The sequence below is a fragment of the Ambystoma mexicanum genome, chromosome 13 (assembly GCF_040938575.1).
Source record: "Ambystoma mexicanum isolate Mex_15411 chromosome 13, UKY_AmexF1_1, whole genome shotgun sequence".
NCBI lineage: Eukaryota > Metazoa > Chordata > Amphibia > Caudata > Ambystomatidae > Ambystoma > Ambystoma mexicanum.
The window spans coordinates 337,268,672-337,283,932 of NC_090938.1; the positions used below are offsets into that span (position 1 = coordinate 337,268,672).

Consider the following 15,261-nt stretch of genomic DNA (forward strand, 5'->3'; position numbering starts at 1 on the left):
TCTCATGCCAAGGTATGATACACCAGTTATAGCCTCACATGCCAGGCAGATATATGCCTAGGTACCTCTTCTATGTGCCAGGCGTAGTCTCAACGCCCAAATAATATCTGTTTTTCATCTAGTACTTCATGTCAGATTCTTTCTACTTCTAAGCAATATTCTACAGCTTAATAAAGCTCCATATATCACCCTCTGAAAGTTGAGGACTGCAACCTGTGAGCTGCATGCATGCCATGTTAGAGGCAAGTGTTTATCTCACTAGCTATGCCAACGAAAGCCTCATAATCCGGATATAGTAATTGCATGCAAGGCAAAGTATCACATGGCCAGGTGTTAACATCATATGGCAAGTGCAGCCTCACATGCCCAAGTAATGCCATATCATGCTGGGAAATGCATCATAAGTCAGGTATAGGTGTGATATGCATGGTACAGTTTTATATGCTCAGGTGCAGGCATCACACACCACTCGCAGTCTCAAATTCCCATGTAGACTCCCACACCATTACTTCAACCACATGCTAGGCTGTGCCACCACGAAGTGCATGGTCTCCGCACCACATGCAAACGTGTGGACTCCTGTTTAAAGCACTATGCAAATTGATCATCCAAGCTCAAATATGTATATGCGCTACCATGGAAACTGATTACCAGCTATCATAATTAACTGCGCAGTAATGCTGGGTAAAAGCTCATACTTTAGTTAGTGATCCTCTCATTTAGGTGAAACATGACCTATTTTATGTAGTTTATTGTTTAGCACAATATTATGTTATATGTGCATGTGTACTTTTTGTTAATTGATGCATTTAATGTGTGCAGACAGCTATGCATTAAATGCAAAAATGAAAGGACAAGGCTTCTGCACATTGTATGCGTGCATCGTTGAGTCCCTAAAGCAGCACCCTGCTGAAGTTAATCTGGCACCAGCCTGATGCTGCTGGCACTGCCTCTAGAGCCAGGGGTAGTACCCACAGGGACAGCAGATTGCAAGGGCAGTGTCGGACTGGGGCATAACAATCGTCTAGGCACCAATGCAAAGGTGGCCCACCATCACACATTACAATTCATTACTATCCAGACCAGACTGAGTCCTATCCCAGGGTGTGTTCCTGGTCAAATACGCTGCAAGCAATGCATTTGGAAATGTGTTTGCTTAGTAATATCGATTAAAACGAGTGTAGTAACTTCTGAAACTGTCCCACTCTAGCCAGAAAGAAGGTCCATTCTATCCCAAAAATGGGCTCATCCTAGAATCATGGTCGGGCACCTATAGCATTGCCCTATCGCCCTATAGGACGGTCCAACCCTGTGCAAGGGGAATACCAGGGGTAGCAGCTGCTACCTGTGGCTACCCCCAAATGACGTCTCTGGCAGAGCTGTAATTCAGGAAGGAGAAACTGAAAAGAGATTTTGTATTAAACAATTTCTTTGTGCTGTGTTTCTTGTAAAAAACAAACCTTACACAATTTTATCCAACAGTTAATCATCAATCGAAAAACACATTTTTTCAAAGAGTTATGTAAAAAGAGATATTGGTAAACGTAGCAAGCATTGACACTTGAAGTGAATTTCATCACAAGGAATTCAAATAATGAATGAAGGGAAAGAACTACGTAAAGAATGTGTGGAAGGTAAAGAGGAAAAATCCTATTTTTGGAAAACGTGAATAATCCTTTTCTCTTATCCCTTCTCTGTCCCCAGCGATTGTTGTGCTTTTCGTGGCCCTGAGGAAGCAGAAGAAGGACTCGCTCATCATCTATGAGGAAGAGGATGTGCGCGAGAACATCATCACCTACGACGACGAGGGGGGCGGGGAAGAGGACACAGAGGCCTTTGACATGGCCGCCCTGCAGAACCCCAATGCTGCTGCACTGGGGGCACCTGGACCTGGCATGAGCGGTGGCTTCTTTGTTGCCTCCCGGCGCGACGTCCTCCCAAAGCAGAAGCCCTCATCCCGGCACGGGCAGCCGGCCCGCCCTGCTGGCGCCCCAGACATGGAGCAGTTCCTGGGCAGCCGCCTGAGGGAGGTGGACGAGGATCCGAGTGTGCCACCGTATGACTCCATCCAAATCTATGGTTATGAGGGGCAGGGGTCCTCTGTGGGCACCCTAAGTGCACTTGAGTCCAGTGTCGGTGACTCGGATATGGGCTACGAGTACCTGGAGGAGTGGGGGCCGCGCTTCCAGACCCTGGCAGACTTGTACGGGGCTGCCGGGCCCCCATTTTAAAAGAGACATCCGGGAGCCACCCTGGCAAAGGCGTGAGAGGCAAGGGCCAGGTTGTTGTGGCTTCAATAATAACTTCATGTACAATCGGTCCCACCTGTGGAAAGAGAAGCACGAGATACATAGAGAGGGAGTCAGCCAAGTCTGTCCCAAAACCCTGGATTATTCTTTGCTGTTTCCATCTCAGGTCCTGACCCAAAACCACCTTAATTTCAAAAAGAATCACCAACAAAAGGTAGGTGCTTCTCCTTAGGAGAGCCTCTGAGGGAAGACGCCATTATTATATACCACTGCCAGGCTGTGTGTGTGTGTGAGTGAACATCATTTATTTTCCTCTGATAGCAAAACCGATACTGGCACTGGTAGTGCCATAAAAGTCTCATTAAATCATTTGAGTTACTTGCCATGTGTAGGATATGCCCCCTGCCTTCCAACTCTAAGGAGCAGAACCCTGGGGAGGGGGTGTGCGCTCTCTAGTCAAACCCACATGATTTGGCAGTTCAGATTGACTCCAATATTGTAAAGAGAAATGCATTGAGGTCGCTGAGATGCTTGATTTCTGGAAGTAAGGCCGGCCACAAGGCTTTTCCTCAGCAGAGCGGCGAGTACCGGGGCAAATATGGTATCATTCAAGGCATTTTAAATTGAATGTGCATCTGGTAAGGGGCAAGTAACTAAAATGGCATGCGTGATACGTAGCTTGATGGGCCTTGCAGGTGCAACAGAAATATGGATACAAAGTATACAATGTTAAGTGGCAAAATCACACCAACATGGTTCTAAATCATGCAGGACAACGGTTGTCTTTAAAAATGGGTGACACGTGTGGCAAGAACCACAGCTCTTGGAATCCTCGCATTATTGATGGGTCCCCTAAAATGGTGAGGTGCCCATGTAAGAGGATTTGCTTGGAACCCCACAGTAAACGCCAGTCACAGCACTGCCAAGAATGTCCCTGTTCGAAGCGTCTATATGTTGCTGCACACCCTTCTGAGGGAAATTCATCTCCAGCTGCGCCTCATGCCTCGTAGTTGTCCTGGCTCATGGTGATTTGGATAATGGAACATGCAAGATGGCTTCTCCTCACTACACATGCAGTGGCTATTCACCAGGCAGTGGAGTGACACACATTTCAGATAATGCCACACTGCTGAACTTGAGGCAGGCACAGCCTGCAGAGGGAGAGTCTACCTCCACAACCATTTCTGGGGGACGGCGGGGTCAGGCACCAAGGTTACTCGAAAAAACAAGCATTGCCAGTGTCAATAGTTTTGGCAGGTACTGTTGTTCTTTGCATTATGCAATTATCGGCAATCTTTATGCATGGCTACACTTTTCCTCATCTCATTCTATTGCACACCTGCACCCCTTATCACATCCTCCTTTCAAACATTGCACTCTCCTCTTTGCACCCAGGTGCCTAGAAATGCATAATACAAAGAACAACGGTAAACGCTCAAACTATTGGCGTTGCCAATGCTTGGTCCAGTTCATTGCTGCAAGACTGCCCGGTGCATTTGCTAGAGGCCTGCACTTTGGCTCTGAGAGTAAGTCAGAGGCAATATAGCTTGTGGGTGCTGGATGTCGGCTGCAGATCACGGGTTCGAACCCCAGGAGGCGGCACTCTAACATTAATCCTTCCAAGTTTGTTGAGTGATATTTAGCGTTATAATGTAAAGCGGGGAGACACCATACCGTTTGTTGGGTGGTGTGTAGCACGGGTGACTGACATTTTCTGGAAGAGCTTTCCTGCTTGCATTTTTTGTATTGCCCTGCCGCGATAGGTTCCAGCAGCCTTTGCAATGGCGGCGCTGTCCGGTTTATCTGCTTGAGGTGGCATCGGGTTTCTCGGCTTCCTGTGTGAGATCACCCATGGGCGGGGAAGGCCAAACACAGCCCCACGCTGATACCGAAGCCGCCCTGCTCACCTGAGCACAAAAAACACCTGGGTGGCTCCGAGCGCCTCCCTCCTGCGCTGCCACAGGCCCCTCAGTCTGAAAGAAATCAGCAAGGATCGGTTGCAATTCTTCAATGTTTTGGGGCGATAGAGACTGCATTTATCATGTCCTGTTTCTCTGCTGCTCTGCGACTTCGCAAAAGATGGTGGTTGCACGATAGACATGCAGAGCACATTAACGATCCATGTGTAAAGATCCCCTTCCTTAAAATGTATGCCAAGTGGGTCCATAATATTTTGAAAATGTTCACCAAACAACAATGCAGTGCTGAAGTCCAAGCTCCAAACACCACAAAAAAGTCCTTAAAGCAGGGTTGAAAATGGCACAAACACAGTCCTCCTTGAAAAAACAAGGCCCAGCTGGTGCTTCCAACGACATAGACTGTTTCCAAACTTCCCTTTCTCCTTTCTCTTTTACAGTACCAATGCTTTGGGCATTAGGTGGGACTAGCACCAACAATTGAGCCAAAGCCAAAAGTATGCCACGGCTGCCAAGTGGACTGCTGCCCAGCCCCTAGCATTCTTGCTGCAATAAGCCCATGTCACACAAATCTCCACTCACCAGTGGTCTCCGGTGGCACAAGGCTCGAGGCTGCCTTGAGGACTTGAAGATTCTTGTTCCAATTCCTCTTGTATCGTCGGATCATGCTTGGAGACAAGGCCTCGTCAATCAGGACCATCAGACCTCCCCTATCATGCCCCATATCTGGGCGGGGAAAGGGGCCCTTTCCTCTCGCCATGTGTACCAGCTCTCAGAACCAGTTCCACTGAAATTCAGCATCAAGCGATCCACATCCCAGGTGCCGTTGTGGGGGAGACAGTGTCACCGGCCCATGCCCACTGTGTTTTTATTGGCCTGCTGGGTCATACTCCACTGTTCCTGCAGGCCTATGATTGCCATTTTTGTATGCGTTCCAACATCTTGCTCGCCTCGGTTTTTGAGGGCTTGCCCCTGCGCTCAACACCCCACCATCCCCCCACTCATGTTACCGGCACCTGCTGGGGGTAAGGGCCAGCACCATCTTCACCCGCCCCTTTGATCCACCAGCCCGGTTATTCTTGTGGCCTCCCAAAGGGGGTTGCCTACTCCAGCCCAATAGTCACCGACATTCTCTACAGCTGTGTTATGCATGTTTTCTTCCAGATTCTCATTAATGTATTGTAAGGTAACTGGGTCTTGTGCAGCTATTCTGTCATTTAGACAACCTCATGGCAATCGGTTCTGTAAAAGGGGGTGGAGGGCTTAGTGAGAGCAGAGGGAGAGGAAAGATGTGAATACCGTCATGGTGATGTATGCAGATTTGTAAGTTCCCGCTGTCTGTGTTCTGCTGAGATTCTAGGTGAGTTGGATTGGGACAGCTGGGGTTTGTATTGCCACATGGGGCAATGGTGGTCTGCGCTGTTGAGTACTAACACGATTCAATCCTACACACCTTGTTAGTCCTGGGGATATAACATGGTTGGATGTTAGAGCAGATAACTGTGGTTAAGTGTGTCAGGAGGTGATGGTATCTAGTCAATGCATCTAAACCCATTCCATCTAATACCATTCCATCAGAATTTTACTATCTAAAAAATGGCCATCTAATGCACGTTTTTGGGGGGTAAAGGGTTAATTTTTGTTCAGGTGTATTTTAAAGGATAAAAAACAGGTGTTTGGTGGGGGGAAAAAGAAAAACAAATGCATTAGATGGACATTTTTTAGAGGGAAAAATGTCGATGGAATGGCATTAGATGCAATGGTTTTAGACAAAATGACCATAAACCGAGGTGATATATACACAGTCAAACTGCTGCTGATTGTGTCTTAGCGGTTTGATGTATGGAATGAAAGGTGGAGGAGGGAGCGAGATGATAATGATATTGGAGGTTAGTGGGTGGGAAATGTTGGGTTATTCAAGTTCGTCAAGTTCATGTATGGGGTGGTATATTCCTTGAGACCATGTAAGATTCAGTTGGGTCTTGGTTTAGCTGTGCATTCCAAGGCATAACATGAGCAGTGTTGCATAGCAGTTTGCTATGTAATTCTGTAGATTTGCTTCTGTAGATTTGATAATTAAATGGACCCTTAGTCAGCACATTTGGCGATTTAAATTACCCCATTCAATGAAAACTCATCTCAAACTGCACTCCACTCCTGCCCTCATGGCTCTGTCTACCATCTTTTCTCTGTTCACTGCAAGTTCACATGGGGTAATTGAGAGAGAGAGAGAGAGAGTGCAACAGTAATCCTCCACTCTTAAAAGTGTGATGGTCCTGTGTGGGAACGCTAGCCAAGAAAGGTTCTTTCTTTTTCTAATAATTGCAAACCAGAAGTAAATCGGGATGATACTTTTACCAGGCTACAGGTTTTGAAATTGCTAGGCACTGGGAGCTATTTAGCTCCTGGATGTAGCCTTAGCCTGTTTCGCTTGATACCCACAGATATTAGCAGCTACTCTTGACACCTTAAGCCAACTGGTGCCATGCAGACATACCTATCTGATATTCACTCTATTTCTGGGGAATTTGCACAAAGGCACTTTGGGTGCACAAAGGCACTTTGGGACTTCTAGAAAACAGAGCATGATGGTCAAATGCGCTGGACCCAGTTATAATTGGGATCTCATGTAAAATTTAGATTTGTGCCACGCTATGTATAGTTCCTGATTCTGCAGAAGAGAAAGGGAGAGTGCGAGTGAGGTAGCATCACAGAATAAGAGGTTGCAGCAGAGGTGAACATTTTGTGGAAGTAAAGGGACAGTAACAGAAACAGATGTATTGGCAGTTATGAATGCATTGGCTAAGGTAGCTAATGACTAAATGAGAGTTAGCAGCAAGACAGTGGAACTGAAATAACTTCTCATGGGCCTAATTTGGCGGGTCTTCCGTGACTCTTCTCTTTCTTTCCAATCTCAAATCACATATGTGGTTCATTCTTGCCACTTCCACCTTTTAAACATCAGGAAACTTTGGCAGTTGGTTGCCTTTTCATTTGCTAAAACGTGGCTCCAATACCTGGTTCTTTCTCGTCGGTATTACTGCTGTTCTCTTTAAGTTAGCTTGCCAAACTACGTCTTTCTCCATTTACGTACAGTTCTGCATTCGGCTGTTAGGATTCTTTTCTGTTTCCTCCTTCCTCTCATATTTTTGTTTATCTTGACCATCTAACATGGTTACCTATTCAGCAGCATTGAAAATTCAATTTTCCTTATCTAGTTTTCAAATACACTAATGCGATTGCCTCAGCTGATCTTTGCTCCTTGATCTCACTCTGCCAAGCTGCTCATAATCTTCGTTCTGCTTCTCAATTTCTTCTCTTGGTTCCTCATCCACTTTGTGCTACTACTCCCTTATATTCTTTCCAGCTCCTTGCCTCTGAATCTTAGGATTCTCTCTCTCTCCCTCTCTCTCTCCCTCTCTCTCTCTTTCTCTCTCTTTCTCTCTCTCTCTCTCTCTCTCTCTCTCTCTCTTTAAAAACCAGCGTAAGAATCATTTATTACAGATTTCTTCTTCTTGATTCTGTTATTCGAACCAGCAGGTCTTTAATGGATACCTATTGATTGTTATTCATTTATTGTACCCCTTTCATTGCATTATCAAGTACTTTGGATAAAAGCACTATTTAAGCACAGTAAATAAATAATTGCTGGTTCTGACAATATGTGTCAATACCCCCACGTAAGAACATACTCCTGTTTGATTTGCCTTAATGCCGGTGAAAAAAGCCATTCCACAGTAAGAAAACATGTCCTTGCTGACTACACAAATCCCCCATATAAGAACATTCATATTATATGTGCCCCCTAACACCAGCAACAAATGTCATGCCACAGTCAGAAAACATTGCCTTGCTGTCTGCACAAATGCCACTCCCCCATGTAAAAACACACTTCCCCATGTAAAAACACACCTGCTGTGGTCATGTTGCCTTTCACCTTAACACCAGTAAAACAATGCCACAGTAAGGAATCGTGCCCTCCCTCTTGTAAGAACACTCACAAAGATGGTTTTATCCTTAATGCGAGTACAAAATGCAATGCCACAATAGGACCCAGCCAGGCCCATTGTAGCACCCTTCCCCCACCCAAACCTCTGCCTCACATAATAACACTCAAGTCGGCTTTGCTCTGCCACAAAATAACATTAAAGCATGCCATGCCCCTGCCAAAAGAAATGTTATGCTCCAATGCTCCTGCCGGGTCGCATCCTCGCATACACAGACACATGCACAGACAGACATACACAGAGACACACACACCCAAACGGACACTTACAGATACACCAAGACACACACATCAATCAGGCACAGGGGCGCTCACACACAGACACTCACACACACAGATACACACACACACACAGATAGACTTACACACAGATAGACCACACAGTCATACACATTCATCACCCAGTCACACGCCCATACAGCTTCTCCGTCATTCACTCTAGCACCCGGAACATTCACGCTGCATTCACACATGAGCTCGCACCCATATACGCCATTCACACTGCATTCATTCATTTGCGTGTCCTTACAGACACACCCTCGCTTACATGCATGTACTTACAACCCCCCCTTGTGTGCATACATGCAGACATACATACAATCCTCACATACACAGATACACAAACGTGTTATACTTACCTGCTGTTTCCCTCCAGACTCGACACAAGGCCCTACCCTGTCTAAGTCTCTGCTGATTATGCTGGAAGACGGGTGGAACGCATGTCTGTGCCAAGGGTCCATGTCCAAGTTGAGGGTAGATGTTGTATCCACCTGGTAGTGTGCGTAAGTGTTTGACCACTTCAATAAGCTGTACAAAAAAGAGGTTCATACTCATTCATTGGTAGCATAGGTTCATTCTCTGGGATATTTGATGCCTGTTGGATATTATAAGGACCTCTTTCCATCAGTAGTGTCCCCGTGTAGAGCTGCACTGCACCGACTGCTCTTGTTGAACAGTTTGCTGCTTTGCTTTGTGTTGTTTTAACCTGCATAGCCCCAGCAAAAGTCTTCACACCTCTGTGATGTGTGCCTCTGAGAAAGTTACTAGTGGTGTGGATCCGAGGTAAGGAAATTACACTTTAAGGACTGTAAAAGTGTGGGAAGAAATCGGTTTTCTAAACACTCACACTCGCAGTGTGTATACTGCCATCACTCTGCTCACAAGCCTAGGTTGTGCAGGATTTGAAAGGGTTTGACTCATAAAATATTTCTGGAAAGACAAAAGTGACTTTTAACGTTGCCCAGCAAGGCCAATATGCATTTTTCTGAAAGAGAGGCCTCCAGTTTCTGCCTTAAAGTGCAGGATACCTGTGAAGCATGCTCCTATAAAGATGACAGCTACTTCTGTGTAGAGATCCCATTCCTCTCACAAACCAATCCCCAAGGGGCCGCTGTCATCTCCCTGCAAGAAGCCCCAAAGTAGAAAAAACCTCTAAATCCAAATCAAAATAAATATGGACGCAGAAATCCCTCCTTCACCATCAGCAGGTCCACCATCCACCTGCCCAACCACAGTCGCTACATCACCTGCAAAGTGTCGATCATCAAACACAAAGAATATATTCTCATTGACCTTCAGGTCACCATTCATAAAATAGCACCCCCGGTCCCCCTCCCCCCCCCGCCACCCGCCCTCCAGTCGATGGAAAGGTCACCACTCATTTCTCCATGACTGGCCCTCCACCAATAACTTATCTCGTCAATAGCCATCGTCACATCAATAGATGTGTTCACTGGTGCCTCACAAACAACCCCTTTGTCAATGATCCACCCATGACCTTGTCGACAACATCAATGGACATTATACGGTTTCCCGTATTGTGGAAATGGCTGATCCATTGGACGTTATCCTACAGGAAATCAAGGCATGAGTGTCACGGGGATGATGAAGAAGGGGGTGTCGGTTCTGCTGTGCAATATACAAGGAACAGAATGTCTGGCCTTCTTCAGGAGGAGGAGGATGAACTTTCCCAGCCTTTCCTTGTGCAATCTTTGTAAGGTACCTCGGCAAAGATTCAGAGGCATACAGCACAGTGCTGCTCGCACCCAGGGGTGGCATCAGCAGGGTTGGGAGACGACCTCTTTATTCCCTGCAAAGAAGGTTCTTGACACTGGTGCCCTTCCAGCAGGCCCATTTAGTGGCTGCCTCAGGCATTGCCTCCTCCGCATACAGCAATGCAGTTTCCTGCCCTGCTAGCTTGTGAAGAGGATATTATGGAGCTGTGTACGTTGGAAGAGCCAGAGGATAATGGAAATCAACCAGGGGAAGGCAACATTACACTGACTCTCAGGAGGAGGATTGTTAGGATGACTACCTAGCCCCTAGAAGAAAATCACTAGAATGAGAGGGTGCCCAGCTCTGACGACATTGACTGTTTTCATGATATGATAGCTAAGGCAGCTGCATTGTTTCATCTGCATGTGGCATCTCAGAAGAACAACATCTGCATTGTATGACTGAAGGCACAGGCAATGCTGCTCAGTCACCACCATATCAATTCTAAACGACATCTGCGAGACAGGTGAACTAATTCTTAAGACTGCACACTCAACACCTGCCTTTACTGCTAGACCTGAGAGGGGGTATAAGGCTCTGGACAATCTTGCATTACAAGCTGAGGTCAGCAGCCAGCCTATTAAATTATAGTGGCAACTTAATGGCATTCTAATAATCCATTATCAGACTATACAGCTCCACCTGACAAGGAGGGGAGAAAGTTCAGGGTTCACAAAGTTTACCAGCCGACTTGCATTGGCGAGGAGATTTTATGTAGGGCAAGTACCATTTGCATGGTACTTAACCTTGCTGATGAATATAGGGATGTTTGAAACCTATTTGACATTTACTGTGAACAAACTTTGTTCACAGTAAATGGCAAATAAAAGCTTTACTGTGCATCACTGATATTTGGGTGGCCACATTGTTCAAAATAAAAAGTGTCAGTATGGTGGCATGCGCCATTTTAAAAAAAGCACTGGTAAATATTTTGGGCCTCATTACGAGTTTTGCGTAATGGGTTAACGGGCTCCGCTAAAGGAGGCAGACCCGTTAATCCCACTACTCAAAATTACAAGGTCCCCTCGTGGGACCGGTAAGGACGCCTGGTAGAACCAGACTTCGTTACCGGATCCCGCGAGGGGAAGAGGGAGCAAACAGCGGGCCGCTCGTAATCGGCCCGTTGTTTGCTCCCTCTCCCATTCCCATTGAGCCCTATGTGGGCTCAGATGGGAATGGGGAAGGTCTGGGCCTGGGTTCCCAGAGGGAGGAATTACCGGGCCCTCTGTACTCGGAATGGCCCGGTAATTCCCCATTCTGGGAACCCGGTAAAGGAGCCCGGTTTGGCGGCAGCCATGGAGCTCAGAGCTCCATGGCTACCACCAAACTCGTAATGAGGCCCCTTGTCTCTTGTCACCATAGGCCAAGTTCATTTCTCTTAGGTCGAGTATGTAAACTAAGGAACTCACCCTGCCGGTCGAGTCAATTATTTAAGAATTTGGAGGCCTGAAGCTAGAGATCTTAGGATGTAAAGTGTTCTCTTTGGCATCACTTGAAATCAGAACAGTTAATGTGCTGGACATCACACATGATTTGAGAGAGAGGAGTGGCATAAGATTGCCAGATTTATGGGACACGTCCATTTCTTTATTTCATTTATACATCTATTTTCACACTGATTAATTATTTCTACACAACCATATTTAATTCATACATAAAATTGATTATATAGCAGAATTTCCAACCCCATCATGTTTTGTCTTTGTTGACAACACTTCAGTATTATTCAATGACACATAATTAAGCAATAGAACCCGAGCGTCGGGGGCATTACCGTCTTAGGGAATGCCCCGGGGCCCATAGGTAAGGACTCGAGCGAAGCGAAGGCCTTACCGAAGGCCCCGGGGCATTACCTGAGACGGTAATGCCCCCGACGCGAGGGTTCTATTGCTATTAGTACCCCGGCCCGCAAAAATTGCGTGACCGGGGCACTAAAAGCTATTTTTTTTTTGTCCTGAAACGCTGCGGCGTTTCCGCACTGCAGCGTTTCAGGAGAAAAAAAAAACGACCAAGAAAATGGCCGCCGCCATGGAAAGGGAAAACGGAGTCCGTTTTCCCTTTCCATGGCGGGCATCGGGAGCTGACGCGCTGGGAGTGTTCCCAGCGCATCCGCTCCCGAAAAAGGATCAAAAATAAGGTAAGTGGGGTTTGGAGGGCGGGAGTGGGATGGGGGAGAAAAAAAAAGAAAAAAAAACGTACCTGCGTTCCCGGCGGGGGACGAGGGAAGCCTCCAGCCGTGTGGAGGCGCGGACCAGGGATGGCCCCGCTCCGAGTCTCCACACGGCTGTAGGCTTTCCTCGTCCACCGCTGGGGATGCAGGAACAAGAAAGTAAGTGGGGGGGGAGGGGATTTAGGAAAAAAAAAATTCCTTACCCGAGTCCCCGGCAGGGGGCGAAGGCAGCCTCTCAGCCGCGGGGAGGCTCGGAGCGGGGATGGCCCCGCTTCGAGCCTCCTCATTGGCTGAGGGGCTGCCACGCCCCCCGCCAGAAACAAAGGCCGTGGAATCCCGATGAAGGGATTCCCGGCCGGGTAGGGACCTGGCGAGAGCCAATCAGAATGGCTCTTGCCTTCTGATTGTCTCCCGCCGGGTTACTAATACGAGATATTCACTGGACTAACTGTTAAGCCACCTGTATATATCTATATATATGTATGTTCGGTGTTTTATATAGCACAAACCTAGCTGTGAATCAGCTGTGCGCTTTACACCAAGGGCATAAAGCAATATGGTACAATACTGTGGATACAATTAGAACGATAAGGTGCACTTGGAAGGACATGAAGCGAGGGGATGTAGGGAGTTGCAGGAAGCGGTTACATCTTAGGGAGGAAAAGCCGGACCAGTTCTTGATTCATTTGTTTGTGAATTTGCAGTGGAGCTCCCGCTGAAGCTCTATTCCTGTGAGTTTCACACAATCTGACCTTCTTAACTGCACTGCTGAGTCCCTGCAGCTGCCTGAGCAATTCTCGCCTTTAGCGCCTTCTGCTTTGAGAGGAAGCCAAGCGTGTTGCCTTTTAGTACTCCTCACCCCAGAAGACCCCATGGCAGCAAATCATTAAGCCAAAGTCTTCTTTCTTTTCTAAGAAATCATTATTTTCGTGTTTTATATTAATTTTTACTGCACCTGTTTTGAAACTGAATACTGTTTTATTTTCAATTTGAACTACTTTTTTTACGACGCTACGAGTAAAACGTTTGTGTTCGTTGTCAAAGGGTTTTCATTATTACATACAATTTTGATTAAGCCTATTTTACCATTTCTAATGAATGACTTGCCTTGGGAAAGTGCAGATGTGTGTGAAACACGTGCTGCTATCAAAATTGTAATACATATGTGCAAAGACATCAAAGTCATCTAACGTTAAACTTCTTTAAATAGTAGTTTGTGAGCATGTGTGCTTGTTGGATTCAATAGCAACATCAGTTGGGTGATTCTTCAATTACAATCTGCAAGAGCAACCGAGTCCCACGCGAGAGCTCAAACAAACCAATGGGTGTTTGTGAGGATTCCCCAGAGAAATGTTTGCAAATATTGGGTTAAAACCTTGCATTCTACAGCACTTTTTGTGACATACTGGGTGCGAGGCTATACAATTTACAATCGCTTTTGTTGGGTAAAAAAGAATAAACAAATAGGTGTCAGGTCAATAACAGGATACAGGAACATTTCCAGACACGTGATGACTTTGCCCACAATGCATGCCAGTATTCTGCCAGTGTAAGAAAACAATGTCATGCTGGCTGTGGGCCTTAATGCCAGTAATGACATTGTCAGTAAACATCTCCTTCTGGATGCGCCAATATGTGCTAGTGTCCTCACGTTAATAATGCATTTCTCATTGCTTTGGCACTATAGCCAGCAATGCCATTGCAAGTAAAACATCTCTGTTTGCTGACTGTGTCAGGATGGGTCATTCTGCCCATGTGAACACTGCATTCGTGTGCCAGTGTGCACAACACATTTATATTTGACGTGACCCTGTAGCCAGTAATACCATTGCAAGGAAACATCTCCATGGTAGCTTTGCTGATATGTGCCAATACTGTTTCCCTTACTCAGCGCACCAGCACCACTGGATCAGGCATCATCGTCTCCACATTCATTCACTCACGCATTTACCATTCACCTGCATTCATTCACTCACGCATGCACCCACATTTCTCTACTAGCCCTTTCAGCACCCCACCCCCCACAATACTCTCTCTGCACACCTGCATACATATACATATACACGCTGACTCTCATTCACGTGTACATATATTCACATGTACACACATTCACACATGTACAAATTCACAAACGCACATCACCTCACGTGCATACATACACACACATGCACACACACAGACAACCAGATGTATAATGACCATTTGCTTATCTGCTTGTTACATTAGCTCGCGACTCCCGCTCACATTGCTGCTGTTCCAGAAGGCCCACTGCGGGCACCCTGGAGGCAGGAGCCAGGAGTCAGGGGAGGTGTCAATGAAAAACACCCCCCTTAGTCAGGGCGGGTGAGACGGAGTGACAGGAACATACTCATAAACCCAAGTCCTTCTAACCCACAGTGAGGTTCAGGAATACCCCATACACATTTTTCAGGGTGCAGTACCCTAGAAAGCTCTGCAGTGGAGCTAGTTCTCAGATTTTCAATGGGCTGGCCTTGGCTCATCCATAATGGGTGGCTGGTTGGCGCCCAGTTTCCCATTATGGAAGATCCACCACTGCTCATATCCATATGGAATTCAAATCAGCTGCACAGGTCATGCTACTCCATCAGCTGGGTTTAGTCATTCTGGTCTGCATCAGTGTTCAACTTTAAGGTCCTTTTGCTGTTGTCCCATATTTTGGTTTGGAAAATCCGGCCATCCTTGCAATAAGTTTTACAGCTATCTAGGCACTGCTGATCACTGAATATAGTACACTTGCTTGGAAGCTTCCATCTTACTGTTACTTACTGTTATGTACCTGTCTGTCTTGCAACTTACTGTGTAACGAACATAATGTGCCCAGACGATTCCGGAATGCAGACAGCA

General features: G+C 46.4%; 1 protein-coding gene across 4 annotated transcripts in view; it reads left to right on the top strand.

The window, feature by feature from the left end:
• The window catches only part of CDH24 (cadherin 24), a 1,353,690-nt gene that overhangs the window by 1,250,464 nt on the left and 87,965 nt on the right, over nucleotides 1-15,261 (top strand). For all 4 annotated transcript variants that reach the window (XM_069633835.1, XM_069633833.1, XM_069633832.1 and 1 more), the window contains one exon: nucleotides 1,705-2,463. In XM_069633835.1, the coding sequence (XP_069489936.1) occupies nucleotides 1,705-2,231 (527 nt within the window). In that variant the 3' untranslated portion in view covers nucleotides 2,232-2,463. The remainder of the gene's footprint in view (nucleotides 1-1,704; nucleotides 2,464-15,261) is intronic.